Here is a 26,999-nt window from a genome sequence, read left to right as displayed (position 1 = left end):
GAATGAGTTACCTCATAGGATAAAGCTTAAGACAGGGAGACTGAAAAGCTGGATCAGACAGTAGAAGACTGGTGAGAAAGGTCACTGCTCCTGTCTGACCTCCAGAACTGCCTCCTGAAACCTTGTGTTTTGGCTATTTCTGATATCCATACTGAGTGACAGAGAACACCATCCTAGTGGTACTGTTCTAGGCTCCCACCACAGCAGAGCTTAGCATTAGACTCAAGTCAAAAGCAAGGTGGATACAAGGCACAAAGTACAGTTGAGGATCTGACACAAGGTTAAGCTGATCTCAAACTACAATTAACAGCCCAATGGCTCTGGCAGCTGAGACTACAGAATCACTGCAGAGGAACAACGCATTTAAAGACACCCAAGTACCAAACAGGGAAGCTCAAGTGGACTTTATTATAGTTATTAGAATGTACAGGCACATTAGTACACTGATTCTTATTTCATTTCTCAAATTCAATGTAGGGGCAGCCAGATACTGAAGTACTTGGACCAGCTCTTTGCTTTTTGCACATTTAGAATGTGTAATGTGGAACGTCTTTAAATCATTTTCTGAAATATCCTTGAAGAAAAACATAGGCAAAACCCAGCTAAACAATTTCTTCACAGACTGCTTGGTATTTCAAGGAAATGCTGTAGATACCAAACATCTTTAATAAAAGAAGCGATTAAGAACTGCTAAGAGTGGTAGGATACAGATAACCTTTATAGTCTTTAAAGTCCATTCTATTCCATGATCTGGAAACAGTCCTTGAAATTTTTATTATAATACTATTTCTTTATTACAAACATTTACATACTATATATTAGTACAACTTTTATTTCCACACTTTAACAATTCCATCCCTTGATGCAGTTACTATAAACCCTTGTGTGGTCTGGAAAGTTGCGATATCTGTGATAATATCATGATGTCCAACGGGCAGAGACTCTGGACCCTTCCGAGGGGTCTCATCAGTGGGACCCAGTTTTTGCTTGTTTTGAATTTCCTGTACAAAGTGAGAAATATTATTTACACAAAGGTAAGCATTTGCAAAGGGGAATTATCACACATACTAGGTTGTAAAAAGATCAAAAAACCTCTTAAAACAAACAAACAAACCCACCCAACCCAAAATCTCCCACCCTTTGATGGTTTTCTTAGAATTACTCCTTGATTCATTTATTTTTATCACACACAACCTAAGTCTTAATCTGAACTGACATTACAGCTTTCTGACTAGGAAAAGAATGTTTTTTCCTCATATTTATTTCAATGACACTAACTACTAAGATTTGATAGTCCTTTGCGGAGTAGGGAGGGAAGCTACAGCAACACATACATTTTAGCTTTCCACGGTTCTAAAAACTGTTTCAATAGCATGAATATAATTAAGAACTTTGCAGGAAACACTGTGGTGCATAGGTACCATGGTGCATAGGTAGATCCTCACTGACTTGGACTTTTTTTTTTAAGTCACCTTTGAAGTAGTATTCATTCAATTGCACTGAAACAAAACACTGTGCAAACAACTAGCAACAATGTCAGTTCCAAAAGTCACTCTGAAGGATGTAATAAAAACTGCAGAGTTCTGCTACCATATTATTTTGGTCCCAATATGTCTCACAATGCCTTGCTAAGATAATACACAAAAGACATTCCAAAGACTTATCAAAATCAAAAGTGTTAAGACACTAGATTTCAATATCCCAAAAGAAATGTGACACTGGCTTCTGCATGTTAAGTATTATTTGGTAAGTCTAATTCTGTCAAAAACAACTGATTTTTTTTCTTTTAAAATAACTTCTTCCTAACTGCCTGAAAATGCAATGCTGACACCATCCATAAAAGGTAAGAGTGAGATAGTTATAATTAAAGCCATCATGCAATTAATGTAACCCACAGCACCATCCAAAACGCAAGCAGAACAGGTGCCTATCAAACACAGCAAAATACCTGAACCACCTCTGTGCCCTCAATTATCTTCCTGTAGTAGGAAACAGATGGACAATTAGGACTTCCAGCAACAACATACGATCTCTCTGGGTAGGCTAGATCCCAAAACCTAACCACAAACAAACAAAATCAAGTTGAGATGTTAAATTTTATCACCTTAATACAGCTGTTTAAAAGCTGTCTTGCTCTTACAATGAAAATGAGTGGGCACTCATTCTTTCTACACTTAGTGGAAGAGAGTGATGCAGAGAAATCAGTCATATCAAGCTTACATGAGTTATTGTTTTGTTTCTTGTCATGCAGCCTATCAAGAACTTTACAGAAGGGTACACATTGTGTTTCAGAGAAGCACCAAGTATTGCACTACTTTTGCTGAGAACAATTCTCTCAGCTCACTGATGCTTACTAACGAACACAACTTCAGCATTATTGTTTTGACTTCTTGGAGCTTACTTAAGCAATACTTGGCAAAATTTAGTACACCAGCAGGGGTAGAGGGGAAGGTGTCAAACAAAAACATTGTTGGTTTTATTACCTTATTTTCATGTCTGAGCCTGCTGTCAGTAATATGGGATTACCAGATGCTGGACTACAGTATATTCCGTGGATGCTGTGAGGAGAAGGCTGGTAGGGAAAAGGGGTATATAAAAATAAATTATCACCAATAGCTGTTGCCATGCTTCACAAAGAGAATGCAATTCTTTACCACATTCATCCACCCATCCCTCCATCCAATTTCCAAATGTTTCTGACAATGTCAAATTACTTTGTTAGCAGGTCACATCTTAATATATTAAGACAAATTGCTTCCTTATATTTGTTATGTTTCACAGAGCAATGCAACAGATATAAGTCTGCATAATGCCTTTTTGGAATCTTGGAAATTACATTCTCAGTGATGGCAAGTGAGAGAGTGTTTCTAACAGAATCAGGCAGGCAAATCATGCTGAAAAGCACATGGATGCTCAAGTTTTTATACTACGAAGGCATTAAGGGACAGACATGTAACAGAAACCTAGCTTGAATCACAAGTTCCCTGTGTGTGAAGTCTGTGACCAAAATGAACTGAACATGCAATCTTTGTAGCATGTACAAATTCAAGTTTAGATAGATTCCAGATCTGCATTTACAACATTTATAGAAACAGCTGTGGTTATTTTTGTGTATATATTTGTGTTTTAAGAAAGATATCCCAGATTGCTCCTTCCCCAATTAACTCCTTGAAGAGGAGGAACTGCATGCTTTAAACTAACAGCTGAGTGTAGTAATGGCATTATATTACAGAAAGAACATGCAAAAAAGCAGATGCTTATCGAAGTATGCACAAACCCAGAAACAACAAGTAAAAGTAAGTACAAGATGCCATACCATGAATTTTGCCTCTGCCGTAATCATTACAGGCTTGACCAGCTCACTGGTTTTCTAAGAACGTGACTGGCTATAGCGAGTGAGTGTTACAAGTACATTCCACAGATATTGAAAGATACCAATGAAGATTCAGGTTACGCTGCTGTTTTACAAAGGGGATTTAACTTTGACAATTATGGTGCCAAAATAAAACCCAGGGCAAGTTCCTGGTGCCAAACTGGCAAGGCCATAGAGACAGGTAACTATACTGACGCAGAGCATGGAGTCTGAGGTTGTTCTAGCCCCAGCTCCAGAACAGAAACAGGAGGAGGAAAAAAACCAAACAAACAAAAACCCAAAAAACCCCCACGACCAGACCTGCAGTTCTGAAAGAGGAGGTGCACTGCTGGCCCACAAAGTGAAGCGTCGATCGCCAGTTTCCATATCCCACATGGAGACTTCATTATTGCCTTGAACAGCTGTAGGAAAGATATTTCCAATGCAAAAAAACCATAAAACAGGTCAGTTGGCTCTCGCTACCTGTGTTCTACTGACATGATACAGACGATATGATATAGAGAGACTCTCCACTTGCTCTCTGCAGCATTTGTGTTAGTCTTGCTTTAGCAGTAAAGTCATGCATGTGTTTTGTTGGTTTTACTGCTTGGTAGAAGCTTCACTAGAGTGAAAGTGCCTCATTTAAGAGAGCTTAAATGAAACCTGCTTTAATCTTCAACCCTTTTTAAAAGGTATTAAAACCTCAGTTTCCTCCCTAGAAAACTTCTCACCCTTCTTGGAGAAGGATGGATGGATGGTCTGTTCAGCATGGTCATCAGGGACTTCAGAGATTACTCCTGAGCAGGTAAGACAGCAATCCAAAGTTACAGAGTTCAGCAACTACAATGATGTTCCACACCCATGTTTAGTGTGGACAGGCAAAGAATTCTGTTCAAGTGATTGTTTACATGCCTGGCAGAAACCTAGCAGGCAAGGACTTTTTAACAGTATTCCAAAGTGATGAACTTTATCACTTATTTATTCTTTAGCAGGGAAGAAAAACTAGAAAGCACAGAGAAGCTTGCTTTATTTGCATATTTTTTTCAATAAATTTTTTTTATCTCTCAGGGTGGTTAATAACTAAAATAAGAAGTGAAGCCTAAGAAGCAAGTAAAATATGAAACTCAAATTACTCTTGTTTTACAGCAACTTTATCAATTTTGTTATTGTAGGATTAGTTTAAGCTACTTGTCCATTTCAAAATGTGTTCCCGACACAAACACTTAAAAGTATATGACAGTGCTCCATGCAGTGAGGACGAAGCAGCTGTGAGCGTACCAGATGAGGAATCTTGGGAGATTTTTAAAAGCTTTAACCCATGACACAGCTGGGTTAGATTCAAGTGGGAAATGGAATGGGACAACCTTTCAGTGTTTGCTCTACACAGGCACTGAAAGCAGCGGCAGAATTCCCATCAACTTCAATGTATGTCACAATTTTGGGTTTTGTCTTTTATAAAATTTTGTCCTTAAAAAGTGATGTGGTAGACAGCACACAGGGAGGGACCCTCATGAGAACTGTAATGCTCAGAAGATGAGAATTGTAAAGGCTGTCTGTCATTTTCATAATGGTTTAACACTATTTTTTTTTTCCCCTTCCCTTTCTCTCTCTAATTTCAAAAAGCCAAGAAGAGCACAGTGGCAGAACACAACTATGAACCTTCCCTTTCTCCTCTCCCCAAGCAAAGCACAAGAAAAACTACAAGGAAGGAAAAAAACCAAAACCCACAACTCCCCCCAGGGCCTGAAGCAGAAGCTGAAACAGAAGCTGCTTTAATCACAATCTCTGCCAACTGTGAGGTAAGTTTAAGACATCTTTTACCTGCAATTACCCAGGACTGATAGACAGGATGCATGAGCAGGCGTCTGATTCTGGTCTTGGAAGGATGAGAATGGCTGGAGATAGGCAACTGAAACCTCATGTCCCAGCATGCCATGGTACCATTGCTTGTTCCTGGTGAGAGAAAGCTTCCCATAGTCAGAGGAATAAATATATGGGGGTTTTGCCCATATCCTTGTACTCCGTTCCTAGTGAGGTGGCTTCAGCCTCAAATACTTAGAGGGCAGAATACCTCCCACAAATAGATCAGATTCTCTCCTCTTGTTTGAGAAAAGCATATTCTAGTTGAATCAGATCAAGCAAAAGCTTGTTGTTGTAAAGGAAAACCAGAAGAGAGAAAGAGAAGCTACCAAGAAATATAGGCTTACCAATACACAGCCAGCATTGGTGTATATCCACAGCAAATGAAGTTATGAGGCCTAACTTCAAATCATGTTTCAGTGTCCAAGCGTTGCTGCTAGATCGCAAGTCCCATCCAACCAGAGATCCATTAACTGTACCATAAGCCAGTACTGACTGGGCTCCTGAATTGAAGTGATGCATATCTACCACACAGCCATCATCCTTCAGATCTAAGGACCTGGGTTAAAAGAATAAACTACTTTAGAAATAGATATGATTCCCTCCAAGTTTAAGACTCCTTCCAATAGCTAATGCTGAATAGCATTTTCCTCTTCATGTCACTTCTCAGGGCATTTGCCGGAAACAACTTTCCAATTTTAGTACAACAGATGCTTATGCTCTCTCAAACCTTTCTTCTGATAGGGCCTGCAAGCCTTCTACAGGCTATTAAAATGCTGTCAGCAGCTCTTTACAAACATAAACATAGCTCTGTGCTCTGGGTGTCTCAAGTGTGTTTGATATTTCTCTCCCATTCATACTTCATGTTTATCAGATATTCATCTACCCAGAGTTTACAGGCAGGAACACCCCTCTCCATGTTACACTGCCAGCACTGTCATCAATCACTTACTGTGTGTGCAAATGGACACCTTCTTCAGGCACAAATGCAGTGCACAGCAAAAGGAAAAATCTAGTTTGTAGCTTCAGTCTCCATTAGATTTGGCTTATTTAATTTCTGAACTTAATCCCAAATAAAAGAGAACATTTGAGACAGATACCTTACTTTTACTTTAGACAGAAAAGAGGTCTTTGAGATGGTTGCTAGATTTGCTGGGGCCTGGACATGTCCCTCACTCAAACTGGAAGATTAAGCTGTTGAATCAGTGCTAAATATTCAAAAACTGCTCATATGGAGAGAGGTAAGAAAAAGCTAAACCACCCCAAAGACTCCCCTAAATAGTATCCCATCCCCCGTATCTTTGCCACCTTACTCACATTAAAAGCCTGAGAGAAAAAAATCACAGGTCTGAGGCCAAACCACATGTTGTACGTTTGTAAACATTCATCTAATAACCTGTAAAAGAACCTCCAAAATTACCTTATAAGTATTAACGTTGTAACAGAGGAGGTAAGAAACTACCTATTCCAGTGCATAAATAAAAGAACTATTCAGACTGACTATTTCAAGCTCATAAAGAGTCCAGTGACACCAGAGGCACCAATAACCTAGAGCTATGATTTCTCAGTCCTGCACAGTTGCCTTTCAACCCTTCTTTATGAAGCAGGATAAGATCATGGAGTACAGCCTTCCAGCACAGCCTGGGCTCAGCCAGCAGGAAGCCTAGAGCAAATCAAGGAATCTAATCGAGGAATATAGTAACAGCTTGAGCTCTGTGGTGAGATTTAACTGCTCTAAGTACATACCTGCTTTGTATTGGATGAATTTTAGGAGATTTAGGGAGCTTTGAAGCTTCAATACCAAGAAGCTGGATGGCACCATTATCCGAAGCTATAGCCAAGTAATGCGAGCCTTGGCAGAATGTAAGTGTCTTTACATGTCCTCCAATCCGAGAGTATGTCAAAATTGATCTAAACAGTACAGAGGGAGAGAGAGAGAAGGAGAGAAAGAAACAAGGAAATCTTTTTTGTCGCACTTTTTAAAAAAAAAAAAAAAAAAAAAAAAAGAATTACTTCTCTCAAACACCTACTTAAACCCAATGGCTCTTGAGAGTGCTCTGAAAATAACATTTTCTAAGTGTTCCAAAATCAGAAAGCAACAAAGCCTGTGTTGCCTCTTCAAGCTTAACTCTCCATCTTTGAACGTCTAGGTTATGACAGTCTCCAACTGGAGAAGCACACATCTGTCTACCAGTAAAATAAAAGCCTAACCTAGATCTGTATCGAAGTAGCATACCATACCTCCTGTGTTTCAACCAGCAATACAGCTTTCCTGCATCAAGTATCAGTGGATTAGACAGTTAAGCATAAAGTTAATTTGTTCCAAAAAACTCAGATGGCTTTAAACAGCAGCACCAGAATATATTTATGTACGTATAGAAATGAAACCAAAAAGCCTGTAATTACAACTGTGAAGCAATCCCTTTGCATTTGCTAGCATTTTTTTCTTTTATTAACTAATTGAAACAGCAACCTAATATTTTATAGCTGCATGTGCAAGGAACACCAGTATATTTCATTACTGATATCTCCAGCACAAGTGATTCATATTTTGCTCCCCACTCTACTTTATTTTGCACTGTAGAATAGCAGCCCCCAAATCCCACGAGTTTTAAAGCTACCTGGTTGTAGTGGTTTTTCCTTCCATTTTTTGGCCGTTCCAGATTTTCACTGTGCCATCATTTGAGCAGGTGGCAAAAATGGAGTGTTCATCAGAGACTCGAATGCGGTTCACCGCAGACTTGTGTTCATGAAGGTGAGCTACCAACAATCCTTTGGGACGCCATCCTACAAGGAAAAACAAAACCATAAAGTTTGGTGTTGATTTCATAACTTAATTAGGAACATGAAAATCTCCCTGATCCCATCCACCAGCAGCTATAACAGGATATAGTCATTACAGCTGCAAAGCATGGAAGGCACTGAAAACAGAGCTAAGGTATTTTAAATATTAAAGGCAAAAGCCCATTTGCTCAATTCTAAGCTAAACCCTCTTGGCAGATCTGGGTAAGGGTTTTCTTTTAGGTGGGTTCCATGTACACTCAGTGAAATCACAAAAAGCCCTTCTACGTAGACTTTGTACAGATATTAGAGCACAGTTCTCCTGATACCAGCATGCAGACTGCTGTGCTGCAAATGGCAATCCCATATATGCCCAAAATGCACATAATGAGCAACACGTTTGAACAGACTTAAGCTCCTACATTGTCTGTAGAGTGCTTGAACTGACAGGCTCAGTGTTGCACTACACGCTACACTGTCAGCCTTACATACCTAGTAAAATGAAGTAACAGGTCTTCTAAATCCCATAGAAAATTTACTTCAGTCCTTCAAAAAGAAATTGAGGAGTTGAGCTGCCATGAAATAACTCTGGCCAAGAAATTGCCCACATTTGTGTGATGTTTTCTCCTCTGAAATAAGCAACGCAGAAGTATCTGGCTGCACTTCTAACAAGCATCTACTTTAGCAAAGGATTGACAGCAGATGAAGATAGTGAAGGACAGACCACAGCAAATTTCAGAATAAGACACAAATTTTAAAGAACGTTCTTCTGGCACACACTCACGTGGCAGAGCAGGTCAGCTGCTTCTATTGGGACATGTTATTTCATAGGTTGTAAAACTCTCTTCAGAAGACAAACACGTGGCTTAGCCAGTCAAAGTTAGCTATGTTCAAATGCTATCTGGTTGGAGCATTTTCCTGATGATTTTCTACTACTTCCCTCAACCTGACACAGCAGCTGTAGACATCCAGATACGTATGTTTAATGCTAGGTTTCCCAAAAGACTTTAGCATCACTGTGTTGATTACTGCAAACCTAGCTGGTACAGACTCTGCTCTCAATATCTGGAGTTTAAGCACATGAACACCCATTAGTAGAGGCCACTTAAAAACCTCCATATGGGTTACCCAGCAACAAGAACATGGAGTGGAGAACACCAGGAGAAAATGCTGAGGACTAATCTGAGTAAATCCTAATCTCAGTTTGGAGCTTCAAAATTTCAATTGTGGCCACAGGAAGATGAATGTGATTTAAAATTGTACATATTCTCCCAGAGTGGCTGCCAGAGCCCTAATTAGCAGAACCTGAGTCTTGCTACCAGGGAAGAATAAGGAGAAACAAGAGGTAAAATGTCTCTCCTTCCCTTCTGAAAGCAACAATGTAGTATGAGAATATACATCTCATCTATGGCTGGGCACTGTGTCACTGTCACCACTGCTGGTTGGGACAGGCTCCTTTGTAAACAAGGGCAGCTCAAACAGCCCACCCCAGTATGTTTGCCACTGGGTAAGAAAACCCGGCCAAGAGGTTACAACACTCACAGGATGCCTGAAAATCTGGAGCCACCCCAGGCAAAATACATTTCCCAAGTGTTTCTCCGCTTGCCCAAATCAAGCTACAGGCTGTTACAGGATGGCAAGTTATCTGGCATATACCTGGTTACAAACAACCCACTTCAGAAAACTGACTGTAACAGAGTGCACAACCTGGGCTTCAGACCAGTGGTTTGGGTCCATTACTGCAAAGGTAAATAAAGATCTAGGTTCCAGACCCTCTTTCATAGGTCATGCATGTATTTTGCCAAATAGACGTTCTGCATAGCAGGCACGTTTCGTAAACTAATAATTACCTCTTTTCCTCATCTTTTGCACTTTTTCCTTGACACGATGATGTTTTGACGCAAATGATTTTTTTTTTGTTGTTGTTGTTGTATAATAACTTCAGTGGCCTGTGATTTACCTGGAGGTGGGGGCTTGCTCTCCCACTCAGCATTCTCCATCATCTGTTTGGCAAGTCTCTCTGCATTACACTGTTCTCGCTTCTGCTGGATCAACTGCTGAAGTTCAGTTTTGCAAGTGGTGATGCGTAACTGGTGTGCATATGGGGATGCTGTACTGCTCAGTACCTGCATGGTCAGTTTCCTGGGTTGAAAAACTGTTCCATCAGATGCCTGTAAGAGATAAGCACTTAAAAATATATGCCTTACATTCTACACACAGATAAATCCTGCTCTTAAGATTACTGGATCACACTGAAGAAAAGCAGAAAAATCTTTTTTATTGAATCAATTAGCAATGAATTAGCATTTAAAAAATTTCATGCTTGCATGAAAACAATTAAAAATAGTGAAAATTATTATTTATAGAAAAGCTTAACCATTCACTTATTCTACCCTGTTTGCCTAGTCTGTTCTGTATTCTATTTGTAGAAACTGTAATGTGCTATGCACACCTCTTAATGTGATTATTACAGAAGCAGTTATTGCCCTCAAGACTGACAGAATTACAGGTTAGCTCTTGAAAAATCCTTTGTTTATATTGGGCTTTAAAATAAAAGTGTGAAGTGTTTCCCTGTAGCAGCTAGCAGAAGTTAATCTCCAACTAGAAACCAAACAGAAAACAGTGTTCAGTGTCAAAAGATGACTCCACAGCCTGCAGGGCTCCCAGCCCATCCTTCTGTAGCCAGTACTAAGTGTTACAGGTACAGGATGTCTAAATGCAGCTATGATGTGATACACCAGTTCCAAGTTAAAATCATGACAGCTCTTCTCTTCCCACATGTATCAGGGCATGCAATTTGAGGAAAAGTCTTCCCTGCCAGAACAGCTTACCTAATAAGCGGCTAATCCACAAAGCCCCATCGCTTCATGCAAAGCATCTATTTGTTAGTGAAGCTCTTCTGTTCAAGTGACCAAACTTATTTCCAACCTCTCTCAATCCCTATTTTAAAAATAAGAACTTGAAAGTCAGCTACTCTGCTGGAGAAGATGCCAGGGAATAGTACCCGTGTAAAATAACCTCCAAACAAAACAAACCACCACATCCCTATAGTCCCACTTGGCTCTAAAACAATTGAATCATTTCAGTTTAAGTTGCGAAGACAGTATGTTCCAGCAATACCTGTGGAGAGGATGACAAAGTGGCACAAATGCCAGCTGAGGACTCCGAACGAAGTGGTTTCCCAGCCTGGATGGCTTCAGGATCAGTAGTTTGCCCATGTCCTTTGGGTACTGGCTGGGAGATGTTAGCTGGTTCCAGGGACCCAAACATGCTTTTCCATTCTTCATTTACATTTGAATCTTGCTTTACATGTTTTCTAGCTATAAGCAATCAGCAGGGGGGAGGAGGGAGAGGAAAAAAACCATAATCATGACAACATTCACTCAGGCTGGTCATTACTTTCAGACTACATGCGAGTCCAATGTTTACATGCCAATTTTTTTATTTATAAAGTTAACAGAGAAAAATGTACTGCTAGGTTGTTTAAGCCAGCCGACAGGGATTTATGAGGCAAACAGAACACACATGGAAAGTGCTCTGTTTATAACCTTCTTAATCCTACAGTTGACTTATGCACTAAATTATTCCAGTGTGGGGAAATTTTTGCATCTAGAAGGCTGCAGGATTAGACTCCACATGACAATTTTTTCTTATGAAAGTTACTCCATTACTGGCATAAGACAGGGGTAAATTTGTAACAGCACAGTATGCAAATCATTGTCAGTGTCAAATACAATCAGTTTTCCATCACAATCACAACATAACCTGTAGATTCAAGAATGTTATCTGTAAATAGGAAATTTATTTATTTTCAGCATTCCTCTGGAGTCACTTAAAACTGTAAAATATAGAAAGCGAAATGAAAACATAGGGAAAATTAAATTTGGACAAAGTCAGTGAAGAAGTTAAAAGCATGAAGACTTTGCAGGTGACAGTCTGGGGTGAAGTCAATCAGTTCAAATACAGATTCATATACTAACTTTTAAATCCTGTCCACTCCTCACTCCACAGGATGCAAAAACCTGAAAAATCCTGTACTTAAGTACTTTCCTTTAAAATGATACGCAAAACATTTGTGGATTAGCATCTTAAGTCTGTAAATAAGATGGCAATAGCTACCTGGTTTGCAGATATTTCTGTATTTTTAAATCTGAAAACACAGAACCTATCAGTGGTGTACACAGGAGAGCCTTACAAGCTTGACAGACAAAAGAGGAAGCTCACTGTCTGGAAGAGAAGAATTTTGAGGATACAGAGAACTGGAATAGAGTTAGCAGCCAGTGGATTTCAAAGCTGAACAAGGAAATATAAGAGGTTTTTCAAGCTGAAAGTGGAGCAGGCAACAAAGTAAAATGGAGGTGGATGAGCAGCTAAAGAACCCTAAGGTCAAAAAGCAAGTACTTAGTGGGTGAGCAACAGCTGGCACTCCTCAGTGCCAGCCTGTTTCAGCATCACACCTAGGCCTCAGTTTTCTCCAGGCTACCTCATGAAAACATCCTGGATTTTCACAGTTAGAGAGGTCATCACTTCTTGAGAAGGAACAGAGATAGCAGAAATGTAACCTTCATAATTTACACTGTTACTATGGGTCACTAAAGTCCTGTTTGTCACAATCAGCTAAACATCCTATGCATATTACTACTACAAATGCAGTCAAACTAATTGAAACACTCTCAGGGGCAAAATATCCCCATCTTTCACTGATCCAGAGAGCATTTCAGCACCTCACATTTCAAATAGCAGCAGTAATTTTCTTATTGCAAACTCAGTGAGGATGGTGATATTTATGTAGGCTGAATTACCGAGAACACTTGCTGAGTAAAATAAAGACTTAATTCTCTGACCCTGAAAGAAAGGCTATACTTTAGCTATACAGACCACAACATATACCAACCACGTTTGTCGTCAGACTCCTGCTTTGTTTTAACAAGATCCACTTGTCTCCCAGTTATTCCCAGAGCTGACAAGTCAATCACCCCTTTCTGACTGCTGTCATGCAGGTGGCTCTGATCCACTATATTGGCTTTAGCTTTATTTGATTTTAACATAAAGTCTTTCAGTGCTATCAGTTTGTCTTCTTCCTCCTCAGTCATCCCCTATAGAATAAAAGAAAAGATATTATTATTTACTTTTGAACAAGAACATGCATCAAGGCATGAAGATGTAAGAGGCAGTAAGATTAATGACTGGCTCAGAAGTGGAAGGAGAGAGCACATGTCCAGAATTCAAGACATCAGTCTATCACTCATATAAGACTTTTGGTAAGCTGCTGTAGTATAAGAATATCTTTCAACCTCAGGAACAGGGCTAGGAATAGTGAAAAGGCAAAACAGCATTCAATATCAGATCGCTGTCTGGTGCAATCTGGTTCGTTGCCACCTAGGCCATGCTTACAGCCCACAAGCCATAAGAAGAAAAAGGGGGGGGGGAACCCAAACGAAACATGACACCCCCCTCCCCTCAGCTGCTATCCTTCCTCTTCCCAGTTCTCACTCACTACTTTGTGCGGGTGATTCTTAGTGTTCCCTTCGTCACATACAAGCCTCAACACTTTACAGCTCCCTTTGGCTTTTGCACTGTTACTTGCATGTCTATCTGTTCAACAAATGCATACTCTTCTCTCCAACACAATACACAGCACATATTCTGTAACACTGATACTATCACAGATGTGTCAGAAATCTGAGACATACAACTGAAGTCTTTAAAAAGAGGATGTATTTGGGAAATCCAAATGTAAGGTTGCCCTATTTCTGGCAGATATTTTCAGAATCCTCCTTAACTTCTGAACTCTGTCCTACAGGCATATACTGAAATCAATGAAGTCAATGGTTTGCAGGATCAGAACCTCAGACCAGCAACTGCAAGGTTAGTGTCTGTGGAGACATACAGAGCTCAAGAATCTCAAGCCTGACTTTGAAAGTACAAATAAAAAACAATCACTTGTGAAAGTAGCTTCTTCAACAGCTGTGCAATGGCAGGGTCCTCTGGGGGTGGGCAGTCAGGGAGAGCACCATTCCTCTTCTTCTGACGCATCTGAAGGTGTCGGAAGAGGCTTGTGATATCCTTTGATCTTAAGACATAATCAAATATGGAACGGCTGACAGGCTCTTTAAGTACACTTAGCAGGACTATTTCTTTATCTATCTGCAATTCAAGAAGACAGACCAGTCAACGTGGAGGAGGATGATGTCCATATAAACATGGGGAAATCTAGCAGTAAATGCTGTCATCTCATGCCTACAATGTTTGCGCTTTTTTTTCCTAGCCTGAAAGTCAGTAACTGGACATCTGCAAATATTAATATAAAACACAATCTCTTCCTCTGAAGGCATGTTCTAAAAACCAGTTTCCAGCTCAGTCCTGAAGAGATGCTTTCAAACTTACAATAACAACAAATCATGTAGGACTTAATCATGTGCAAAAATTTTTGTGCCAATAATCTAGATTCAACTTCTCTCCTTTCATGAAAATAATATCTTTCTCTGTTTTGGTCATATCAGATTTTCTCCATTCTCTTTCCCTGTCCTTGTAGCCAGGACCATGGCCAAGACAGACTTAAGAATTATGACTAGTCAAGATATATTCACATTAGTATTATTTGAAGTCTTACCTGTATTATTGGTTGTGTGATAAAAGAATGGAGGTATGGCATTAGCTTGCAGTAGACATCAGCAATATTCAAATACTGTGCTACTACAGTGATAAATCCAACTGCACCGTAACGTATCCAAAGATTAGGATGACACAGGAAAGGTGCTGAAAGAAAATTAGGCTGTTAAAATACATCGTTCATATTAAAGAGAAGGGATCATCCTGTATATGGTGGCCTGTGATGCCATTTCCTTCCCTGAGAATTACCCCCAAACTAAGTCTTTGCTCCTGCAGAGCACCAAGGTTAAAATGCTCATACTGAGAAAATTAGTTCATGGACTTCACTATGCCTGTGCTGCTCAGCTTCCTTGCTGTTGCCAAAAAGCATATTTTTCCTATTTATTCATTGCAATCCCTAATTGTCAACTCCAGATTTGCAAAGGAGACTAATCAAAAACTAAATCTCAACCTTACTCTGGACAATTATGGAGAATCCTAATACCAGTGATTTATTCTTTTTAAGTAAATACATTATTCCTTCCTTCTTGCCCTCTCTTCCTTGAATAGTCACTACTTGCATTGTAAGATTATCAGACTCAGAAGTCCATCTCAATTATGTGGGTTGTAATCAAGGGACTGGATCTAGTTATGAGATGCAATCACAGATCATTTGCCCCAAATTCTGAGTGCTTTTGAAAAGCGATAACATTAGGAAGAAGCAGACTATATCTCAAAAGATCAGTTGGTATTTTCATTTCTATAAATAGCTGGCAAATCTTGGGCACATCTAAATTAAACTGATAAGCCTGATGAGGAAGGAGAAAACAACTCTGTATTCAAGGTTCTATTGAGTTAAATGGGTTTTTATGATGTTAGAAATAGGGTGAGAAAGGATCACATATTGTCCGAAGGACTGGATTCCCCCCTTCATCAAAGGCTGATTGGTAAGAGTTTGCAATTTATGTGCCTGTTCAGCTTTCAGAAGTAACCAGAAGTTTTTCTTTATAGGCGGTTGGCATGAAGAACAAGGAAAGATCTTAAAGCAGAGAGGTTTTAAACTAAGTGTTGTTTGCTGCTGTCCTATATAAAATCAGAGAAGATGCTTCCAATTTGTTCCACCAAAATTATTATTTTAGAGTTCTGAGCGCTAACGTGGTCCAACTAGCAATAGTTCATTAACACCATTTTGAGTAGATTCTAAATAGTACTATAGGTTTGCATATTGGACAGCTAAGCTGACAGTGAAGCTTTATGTAGTACTTACCGATATCACAAGCAAACTCATAAATATGGGGCTTTTGCAAGAGCCCCAACTGGCACATACAAGTAAGAGCATTGAGGGCTTTATAAATGACAAACTCTTCAGCATCACTGAGACCTTGCTGAAGCAGAGGTTTCAGTATTGATGAGCTTTGCCAGCCAACATAAGCAGCAACACCTGAAACATAAAAAGAACACATAAAAATCCAAAGCAGCACTTCCTTGCGTTTCCTCAAAGTTTAAAATTGGTATCCCACAGAGACTTCTCAAAACAGATATTAGTCATTAGAAAAAAAAAAAGGAAGCTGCTTTTCATGCAAAGTTAGACCAATATTCAGAAAACTGTTTGATAAAAGCAGATCCCTGTATCTGCAAAGGTCCTTCCAGATGCCAGGCATAGATGTCAGCACACAGCTGGCCAGCAGAAGTCTGAAACAGGAAAGCAAAACCAGCAGTGCTTCTAAGGGGTAGAGATGGCAGTGCCTGCATTGGTACATAGAAAGGAAAAGTGAACAACAATGAAAGGTTCTGTTAACAGGATTTTGTCTTTTAACTTAGCAGTGATTGTAATTTGAGTAATTTGAGTATCACTCGGACTCCTGAAAAGACTGAACAGGACACTGGACTAATTATCAGCAAAGTCTATAACATACATTCATTTAGCCACAAAGGAAAGAATCACTTATAGTCAAAAAGGAACTTTTAGAACAATCTTCTAAAACTCTTCCAGCCTGAAATGGCTGCAAGATTTGCTGTTTAGTTAACTAGTCTCAAATTGTTTGCCACCTTGACCATGAAGCCACCTTGACCCTAGTTTCAAAAATAAACCCAATTTTAAAATATATTTCAAAATCTTAGAAAGAAGCCAAGATCAAAAGCAAAATGAAAGTAACTCCTTTGAAGCTGCTAGACAAAAATATATCAACTGCATTGCAGTAAGAGAAACTGTTTTCCTATTCTTTTTCCTTTCCCACATGAAAACCAGCCACTGGCCACATAAAACTGTCACCAGGAATTGCTTGTTTGGATTAGATAATCCATCTACAGTAATTAATCTCTGGCAACGTTCAGGGAGGTGGTCCTTGTTGGATTTCTGATCTTTCCTCTAGCTTTAAATCCATCAAGCTAACATTCCTTCCCACAAACAACTGGGCAGGTCCTCTGATTGTTCTCAAGAGAAAAAAATTAGTTTTTCATTGAATAGCTCAGGCTTATTGTTGCTATTGTCATATGTGGTACACAGCATAGACCGTAACTGCCTCTGCTTCTAACTCATGTCCTAGTTTCAGCTGGAATAGAGTTAACTGTCTTCCTAGTAGCTGGTACGGTGCTATGTTTTGAGTTCAGTATGTGAAGAATGTTGATAACACCAATGTTTTCAGTTGTTGCTAAGTAGTGTTTAGACTAACGTCAAGGATTTTTCAGCTTCTCATGCCCAGCCAGCGAGAAAGCTGGAGGGGCACAAGAAGCTGGCACAGGACACAGCCAGGGCACCTGACCCAAACTGGCCAACAGGGTATTCCATACCATGTGACGTCCCATCCAGTACAGGAACTGGGAAGTGGGGGCGGGGAATCGCCGCTCGGGGACTAGCTGGGTGCCGGTCGGTGGGTGGTGAGCAATTACACTGTGTATCATTTGTACATTCCAATCCTTTCATTATTGCTGTTGTCATTTTATTAGTGTTATCATTATCATTATTCGTTTCTTCTTTTCTGTTCTATTAAACTGTTCTTATCTCAACCCGTGGATTTGCTTCTTTTCCCGATTTTCTCCCCCATCCCACTGGGTGGGAGGGGAGTGAGTGAGCGGCTGCGTGGTGCTTAGCTGCTGGCTGGGGTTAAACCACGACACCCAGTTATTTGGGATTGATAAATACCAGAAAATTCTATGTCTTCCCATCAGAATCAATATGAAACATAAAATAGCTTTATCACTTTAATAAGTTAATAATCAATATACTTGCTCATGTATTAATGCTGGGCTTTGCAACCAGTTGCTAAAAGTAAGAGAGGAATAAGGGAGAAATAGCACAGGTAAGAGAAATTCCCTCAGTGCCACTTTTACAGAAGGACATCTGCCCACAGCCACAGGCAGCAGCGCCTGCATATACTTAAACATGAGTTAGAGAGGTCAGTTTTAAAGATGTGCAAAAGCTTTAAGTAAAACAGTGTAAAACAGAAATATAAATTTTGAACTTTTTCTGAATTCTTCTGTGGAGGTTTTGAACAGATACTGGAAGAGGAGGAGAAGTTAAAAATATAAGTTACATGTCTTGACTTTTACACTTAATTGCCTCACATCTCTCTACATGTCTTTTGCAAGAAGCCAGGATACTGTGCCTGTGCTTTAGCTACCCCACTGCTCCTTCTAAACAAATTCTGGCAAGTTATTGGCATCACATCTTGGCAGGGTTTGCCAGCTCAGCATTTTATGGCTTCCAGTCATAACGGAACATGTGCCTACCATAATGGCCCTGCTGGAAGTTTGATCATGCTTGGTTTTCTTGCCATGCACCTGAAGTACTATTTTTCCCCCAGCTACTGCAATGGGAAAGTTTTCTTGAGCCACACATCCGGAGCATTGACTCTCAGCAATAGTCTCGTGGAATAATTTCCCACATATATGCAACATTAGATATAGTTAACAGCTGCAAGTAAGATTTTTAAATTTTTTATTAAGTTTTCTGCGCTGACAGGAATCTTTAAGTGAGGTTTTAAGGCACTAAAAATTTTTTTCAAATTATAATTTTAGCCTATACCAATGCATAGTTTTCATTGTATGAACAGGTCTACTGAAGTTAATGGGACCATGCACACATGTGGCATCTACTAGACAGCTTGCAGAAATCTTAGTATTTACTTGTCATAGTTTAGCTTTTTGAGTTAGTGGCTTTAGCAAAGACTCAAAAAAAAAAATAGCATTTAAAGTTTATTTTTTACTTTAATCTAACCTAGGCTTAAATGCCTCAGTATCATTTGTGTTAAGTATTTGGACTAAAAAAAAAATGTTTGTGTTTACATTGTTTTGTCTTCACTCCCTAAGGAAACATTTACACCCAATAATTCAGCAAAGTCTTTTCCCATAAATTACAGAAATCTTTGTAAGAAAGGACTTTTATATGACTGTTAACAGTTTCCAGGATATGCAAAAATTAATTTATTTACATTATTATCTCTCTACTCTGTTTGGCTGAAACCAAACACTTACCAACAATGCTGTCAAAGAAAGCTCCTCGAAGATGCCAGTCATTCTTATCATTTAAGAAAGTGATCATATGAGACAGAAGAACATCATTGGCTTTCTGACGTCCAAAAAAGACACAGAGACGTGTTATTCCATTTTCCATCAGTGTTTGTTTCACAATATTCTCCGGGTCACTTAGCAAAGTCACAACTTTCTGCTGGACCATTTCATGTAAGGCTTGCAACTCTGCAAGAGACAACAGGATGAACATTTAAGCTGGTGAGACACAATATATGCATGTGTACTACCTGCTGCCAAAGGAGTTACACTGACAGGTCATCCTGAAGAACACCTGACTCAGTAAGATGGGCAACGCAACAGAACCTCAACAATTCCAATGACTGGCTTACTGAAGACTTCAGACTAAGCACGAGGTGGTGGCAAAGCTAAAGAGTATAGAAATATGAGACATTCTTACCAGAGCAATATATTCTAAACTTGTCATAACTTCAACTAAGATGATCCATCTCATTATATATATAGGTGAAATGTAGATGTGAAGAAGCATCAGAATGAGTCAGCAGCAATGTTACAACAGTAAACAAAATGCTTCAAGGCAATTCTGGTTTCCTATGTTTATTTGACTGAGTTTCAAAATTTGTGAACTGACAGCAGATCAGGAGTATCTTTTTAGTTAGGTAGCTAGATTGGCTTCATTAAGGATACAAAGAGGAATAAACAGTACTTGAAAAAGTAGTACTTCCAATTGCATTAAATATCAGCATTTACCCTAACAATACTGACAAAAAATTTGAAGATGACCTTGCCCATGGCTTCTACTTCACATCGCAACAAAAAAAAAAAATTTCTATTAAATGGAAATAATGGAATTGTTAATACACTGGCTATTATTGAAAGTCGTACAAGGGAGGTTCTCAAACAAGTAGCACAAAAATTTCAGCCACTGCTGTCCCAGGTTTGCAGGGGTGATTACCATTTGCCTGCAGTCAGAAGACCAGCTAATTTCCTTTCTATCGTGACTCTGTCTGTCAGTCACATGAAAAAAATGCCTTCTCAGTTCAAATTTCTCATGCTTAGTTTCTAAAAGGGTAAAAAAAATAAAACTATTCAAACTTCTTTCTTCCTTGAGTTACTTCTTTCATCTCCAAGCTATTTTGAGGGATAGGGGATGGTATTTCTTAGAAATACAGCCTGTACAATGGGGCTTCCTCTCTCACTCCCCAGCAATTCTGAGCACCCCATGCCTTATGTGAAGGAACTTGAAAGGGATTTTTTTATGTTTGGTAGGTTTGTTTTGGTTTTTTGAAGTATCATTCTGTAACTAGTTAAGAGATAATTGAAACATGGCTTTTTTCCCTACCAAGTGGAGTATGTGTGGGATGTTTACCAATTATGATTAGTCACAGATTGATCTACTTAGCCCAAAAGATAAATGACAGTTTTTAACCACAAACTCTTCCCAGCTTAGAAGGCTTGCCCGGCATTGTTCTGGAAATCTACGCATCGCTAAAAGGCACTTAAGTTGACACACAAGTCACTTATTACCATCTCTCCTTCCCAAGGGAAAGAAAAATAAAAGCCATCCTTAGGATTTTAACTCATTCTCTGTGCAACAGTTACAACAGCACAGACAGCAGTGTTACTGCCCAATGGCATCCATACATTCAGCATCTTCAGGCAAAAAGATAGACAAGAATTGCCAGGCATAGGAACAGAAAAGGAAGAACAACTGAAAAATACAGTACTATGACTATGCTAGAATTAGACAGGTTTTTCAAAGCTAACACTGCCTGCCACTTCAATGGAAGCGGTATTTGGAATACAGACGTTTTTGCAGCTGACTTGTTCATGAGACCGTGAGTGAAGCTAGATATGCAACCAGGCAGCCAGCATCACAGTTATACCTGGAGAACTTCTGAAGAAAAGTGTGCTCATTTATATACTTGTCTTTCACAATGTTCAGAACAGAGGTATCTTTCTGCATAAAGTGGTAACACACACGCTTTGGGACTGGTAGAGCATTCTTCTTCATCTCTTTAAGCTTAGCCTTCCTATTAAATGGGAAGATCAGTGCTAACTAGGAGCTTTCAGCCATGATCTGCTATTATAAGCAGGCAAGGTAAGTAGAAGTGACATTACCTGTGTCATAGTTATCACTAGGGTGAGACGTCTCATCCATTTCTTCACCATTTGGTTCATTTTCCATGTTCAGATTTTTCAGCTGTACTAACTCCAGAAATCTCAGAGCTGTTTCTGCCAACAATGCTATGTTTTCTGCAAAGGAAAATATTTTGGTTAAGAATTGTTCTACTTGGCCAATTTACATCAGTCTGATGATCCCCCTGATGAGAGATTATAACCACTTACAATACCAGTCACGATGGGCAAATGGGATTGAAATTACACAACATGCTCTGGTCAACCCATTTCTGTTGACCTGGACCCCAGCAAAGCTACCAAGTACATCAAATCACACGGTACTTTTGTCATGTAAACAAGTGAAAAAATTGTAAAGATATCAAGGTAACAAGGACTAATTTCAGTCTTCTAAAACTAGCCCTAAATGCCACCTAATCTCAGGCTAATGACTAAATAACTTGATAGAACTTAAAGGCCAATCAACCTGAATTAACTAACATGCCCACATGGTAGACTGCAACAAAACAACAATGACAAACCACCATGCCAGGATATGTATCCTAGGGAATAACAGGGTTACCCTTGAGGGCTGGATTCCACTTTTAGAACATTTGTCCCCATATCTATTCATGCCATCTGGCACCGTTCTGCACTGTCTGGAAGCTGCTGAAGCAACTCAGGCTATATTATATGGGTCAGGCCACTCCTGGCACAGGAGTAATCCCATCAAGGCAGAAGTCCCACTTAAACAGCCATTCTGAGTGTCACCCAAGACAACAGCAGCATGCCAATGGAGCCTCTCCACAACCCAGATCAAATCCTGTAAGTCACCAGTCTGACCACTGCCAAAAAATGTGCTATACTAACACAAGTTAACTCAGGTAGTAGATGACCTTTAAATATATATGTATTTGAAATTTAAATTGCTTTCTTAAAAAAAAAGCTATTTGAAATTAAGGCAATTTAATCAGACTTAACAACCTACAGTTCAAATAACCTTTCCAAATTTCAGAAAATATTCTGGCTGTACTCAGTTTGAAAATAAAGTCAAATTGCTGAACACAGAGAGAATCTTTGTGTAAGCAGATGCAACTCGAGTCTACAGGTACTGAGACCTGTAGCCTTTTTGCACTTGCAGAAAAGGAGATTGCATTTTGTTTCTTCCTTTTCAGCTTATTTAACAAGTTCAGCTTTATATTAGTTCATTTAAAAATTTATTACGAATAGACTATAATGTTACAAGATTTTTTTTTTCTAATCTACAAATAAAAGTAAGGCATGAAAAAATGGTTCTTCCATAAAGCCCTAAATGTAGAAGATCAAGGTGACCAAAAGCAATTGGTTCTATTCATTAACTATACATTGTCTTTAATAATTATTTTATCAGCTTACTTCGTAAACAAAAGAAAAATATCACCCGAGACATTTTCAACTGAATTCTGCATTTATAACTTTAAAACAAAAACAAAACCAGCACACTTAAAAAATATCCTAGTCATAGCAAACAAGGGTACATCGTAAATGGCAAATATGGGCATGATTACAAAGCTTCTTCCTGAACCAGGCAGAACTCATATCTGAATAACGTACAAAGAAAACTACTACAGTATAAGCCAGTCCTTCTACATAGCAAATAATGTAATTTCAGCCCCTGAATATCAAATTTCATTTTGTGGGAAAATAACTCTGAAGCATAGCAACACACTGATGCTTTAAGTTAGATTCATATTTACTCAGTTCAATCAGGCCACTCTAAGCAAACAATCTCAGCTAATGAAATGTCCATTAAGACAAATTAGTAAAAGCAGCAAAGGGTGGGCAAGCTCAGAAAGCCCTGTTCACATACTTACCTACGCAAAGACTGCTTGGACAAGTACATTTCTTTGTTACTCTCTTGCTTACCCAGGGAATAAACCCAGGGCTGCTTTCCGGAGCATGAGGTTCTGCACTCTGACCCCTGACCTTAGCTGTGGGCAGACCTGCTGTGTGCTACATCCAGGCCCTAGCCCAAAGCACAAGTACACATTCTACAAGTTGCTTTTACATGCAGAACTACACAGAAGAATGAATGTTAATTTTAAAAAAGTTAACTCATCTAGCAGAGAGCAAACACATTTTGTCAACTATTTAAAATGTAATTATTTACTCTGGGTACAAATCTACACTGGAAACTCATCTGTTAGTATAAGTCAACTCATTAATTATTAAGTTGCTGCCACCACCTGCACCAGTTAGCTTAAGTGAATACAGGTGTCTTTACCTGCAGTAATTTCTGAGACTTCTGGGGAGATTTACTGAAATAGAAACAGCAAGCTATGTAATGATTTTGAACAGAGGAGAAACCAGTTAAAGAAATACAGAAAAGCCCAAGATTTGGAGTTTTGACTGGATTTCCTCTTACCAGCATATGCAAGTCTGACAATGGTGGCTTCATCCTGGGCCAAGTGTGCAATGCCTGGCAGAATGTATTCTGGGTAAATGTTAATATCATTGCGTGGCACCTCTTTGACGAGAGCAAGAACTTTAGTTAGTGTCCTCACAGATTCTGCCCTCACCCTGGGCACAGAGTCGTTGCTGAAATGTAACAGATAAGGAGTAATACGATCCAGAAGAATCTCTACACTTAATCTTGGTGCTAAATGAAGAATCAGTTCCAAAGCAGCCAGTTTTGAATCACAGTATTTGAGAGTCTGTAAACAGGAAGTTATCACAGACACTAGAATAACCAGCCCATTCTCTTTTGTCTCTCCCTCGGCTTTCTCTGTGCGATCGTGCCCACAGAGATTGTGAATGATGTTGTCCAGATCTTTACGTATGACCAATATACGTTCATCTGCTGACACAAATGTTTCCTTGGCAAACTGGGCCATGTAAGGCTGAAGGAAAGTGTAAAATATTTCAGGAAATGCATTGTTACGTTGCTGTTTCAAATAATCTTCAGCTGCTAAACGTTTATCTGGCTCACGATGGACCATCTGAGTGACCTTGAGAAAGGCAGAAGTAGGAGGGAGTGGGAGAGAAAGATTAAAGGTTTAGACATTTGTAATACAAAAAAAACAAAACCAACCCAAACCCAAACAATAAGCAATTTGTCACCAAAGTAGGTGAAATAAACTACAAACACATCACACAAATGGTTCTAATGCTGTAGTCATCCTTACCAGTTCTCTGATACTACAATCTTCAATTTTGCTTAGGACTTGATCGGGGGAAAAGTGGCCATTTCTGTAAGCCAAAAGCTGAGATAAATCAAACAAGGGTACACCTTCTGTGAAGAGCTCTGCTATTACACAGCCTGGGGAACAACAACAACAACAACAACAAAATTTCAAATATGTCAGAGGATTATAAACAGACACTTTAGCTTTTCTTTCTATATGCAGACAAGAGCAAACACTATGCAACTCATAGCTTGATTAAAAATAAGGCAAATGAGTTGCCAAATTAACTTGTGGAAAGGAGAAAGCATCTCAAGCTCCAAAAACTGGCTTTTACACTTGATGCCTGAAATATCTCCCAAGTATTTTATTTCAAACATGCCAACAGCAGAGAAGTTTGCAACTAGGAAGCATGAGGTAGTGACTTCATCCACCTGCCAGCTGGAAAATACACCACCAGAAAAGGAACCCACATCACTGTCACGTGGAAGAAGAGTGCCAGCAAGTCAGCATGGATGGGGCAGTAGGTCAAAACTAAGCAGCCCTTTTACAGAAGGTAAAGAAATAACCTCTACTTCCACAGTGATGCTGGGAGACAGCATATATCCATTCACACAAGCTCATAAGCACAGTTGAGAAATAACAATTGAAAAACACGGCCCCCTTTGTTGTGTATATGATGCACATTCTCTTCAAAGGTCCCACTCCTGCAGTTTGCTCCCAATGGTCAGCATCTTGCTTTATCAGTGGAGTGCCCTGGAAGTTTGGCCATAAAAGTAGCTTGTAAAATGAAGTAACCATTACCTTTAAATTCAAATTTTCAATCACTTTAAGAAAAAAAAAGAAAAAAAAAAAAAGGCCAAACTTATGGCTTTCAAACTGCTCAAGGCAAGCTCGAGACAAGCCCAAGACTCAAGACAGGCTCCCACAGTCGGACTCTATCAAGTATTTGCAAGTAGGACTATGACAGGAGCTTACTTAGTTATCCAACTTCCTGTCTGTGGGGAAAACAAAATGAGAAGGGGCTTCTAAAGCCAATATTGCCAAATTACCCTGAAAGCTGGCTCAGTCCCCAGGCCAGCTGGACCTTCAGTGAACCACTGACTAGTTCCTCCTCTTGGGTCCCATGAGGCACATGCTATGCATCCCTGGAACCTCAGCCACAAGAAGATGATGGTCTGTCACTTGCAGAACCATCTCTTTCCCAGGACAGAGTTGAGCCATAACAGAACAGTTTGTGATTTCCCTCCTCAGATAACATGGTGATGCACTTAAGTTATGTGGCTTACTTTATTGTGTCTGTACTTTTTCTGTGAATGAAGGGTTTGGGGTTGGGGTCTTATGCTTAAAATAGGCAAGTTTTTCCATGTTCTGTTCTCTAAGCCCACTGTATAAAAGAGAACAAAAAAAAACCCCAAAACCCCAGATAAGCTTTTCTGCATCCTGACACACAATCATAAACAACACACTGGTCTCTCTCGATGGCTCCAAGTACCTGCAGAAAAGATATCCATTGCACGTTTTAACTCCCCTCTTGTTCGCTGATTGCTATTTGCCAAGTCTACCAATGGAGTTGAAGGGTCCCGCATGTTTTCCAACTCCATAGCAAACATACTGCCATCGACAAAGCGCTCGGGAGCGATGTAACATGTTCTCCTCCGTGATGTGTCAAAGAAATAATTGAAGTCAGCAGGATTGTCTTCAGGAAGATAAGTTGGTTTAAAACTGGCAAAGTCAGTTAGAAGAACCCAGTTCCAGCTGGTCACCATGATGTTCTCTGTTTTAATGTCCCCATGGCGGACTCCAGATTTGTGCGCTTGGTCCACCGCAGTAAGGATCTGGAAAGCAATCCACCTTTTTTCAATGTTGTTCAGGAACGGCCTGGTACTAATTCGATCATAGAGGTTGTCCCGTACATACTGTCTGAAAAGCATCGCAGCCTTCTCAGAAAGGGTCGCTTTCTGAAAGGGAAGGCAGTTCTGTGCCGAGTGTAACCTTATCTTCAGCTCCTCCAGCTCTTGCTTGTAGCTCGTCAGGGGTAAGGTCGGATCCTGAATGGCAAACACCTTCACGACCACCAGCCCCTCCCGGTGCTTGGCTCGGGCGACCTTGAAGAAGCGGGTGCTCCCCAGGCTCTTGTCGTATTCGAAGTCGTGGATGTCTGAGAAGTAACTGTCCACTGAGAGGATCTGCGAGGGGGCGATGCCAGCCAGCTGGTTCCCCATGGCGGCACCTCCTCCTGAGAGCAGGCACCGCACCAGGGCTCTCTCCCGCGTCCGCCTGGGCAAAAACACAACACGTATTTCACACCGGCTGCAGCCACGGGTTTACTCCGCTCCCCCCCCCCCAGCCCCGCGCAGCTCATCGCCCGCTCCCCCTGGCCCCCGGCTCCGAGCGGGCCCTGCCGCCGCGGCTCCCGCCCCTCCCCAGGCCCCGCCACCGGGGCAGCGCTGCGTGGGGCCAGGCCCAGGGAAACGCAACACCGCGGCGGCGCGTCCCCCTCCCCAACACTCACCGGCGGGACCCGCCTGGCGCAGGCACAACCGGGACCCCCGAGCCCCGGCGGCAGGATGAAACGAGGCGGGACTCAGGGCCACGGAACCGGCACAGCGAGGCGGGCGGGGCAAGGGGCGGTGTCATGAGCTCAC

General features: G+C 40.2%; 1 protein-coding gene across 2 annotated transcripts; it reads right to left on the bottom strand.

Moving 5' to 3' along the window:
* Positions 1 to 389: 389 nt before the first annotated feature.
* Positions 390 to 26,999, bottom strand: PIK3R4 (phosphoinositide-3-kinase regulatory subunit 4). 2 transcript variants are annotated; one of them, XM_030009402.2, is made up of 20 exons: positions 26,867 to 26,999; positions 25,847 to 26,631; positions 24,355 to 24,488; positions 23,595 to 24,177; positions 21,194 to 21,328; positions 19,058 to 19,279; positions 15,852 to 16,025; positions 14,607 to 14,752; positions 13,937 to 14,140; positions 12,888 to 13,089; positions 11,114 to 11,313; positions 9,954 to 10,164; positions 7,834 to 7,999; positions 6,959 to 7,123; positions 5,560 to 5,771; positions 5,174 to 5,305; positions 3,674 to 3,774; positions 2,484 to 2,572; positions 1,949 to 2,057; positions 390 to 1,001 (listed from the first exon to the last, which is right to left on the bottom strand). In XM_030009402.2, exons 1-20 carry the CDS (start codon positions 26,989 to 26,991, stop codon positions 831 to 833), a joined length of 4,266 nt encoding a protein of 1,421 aa, XP_029865262.1. In that variant the 5' UTR covers positions 26,992 to 26,999; the 3' UTR covers positions 390 to 830. The 2 variants fall into 2 exon arrangements, with proteins under 2 accessions (XP_029865262.1, XP_029865263.1); XM_030009403.2 differs by having other exon boundaries at positions 26,881 to 26,966.

Source organism: Aquila chrysaetos, chromosome 3 (assembly GCF_900496995.4).
Source record: "Aquila chrysaetos chrysaetos chromosome 3, bAquChr1.4, whole genome shotgun sequence".
Lineage (NCBI taxonomy): Eukaryota > Metazoa > Chordata > Aves > Accipitriformes > Accipitridae > Aquila > Aquila chrysaetos.
The sequence above is the reverse complement of the archived record's forward strand: the minus strand, read 5'-3'. Positions and strand labels throughout refer to the sequence as shown.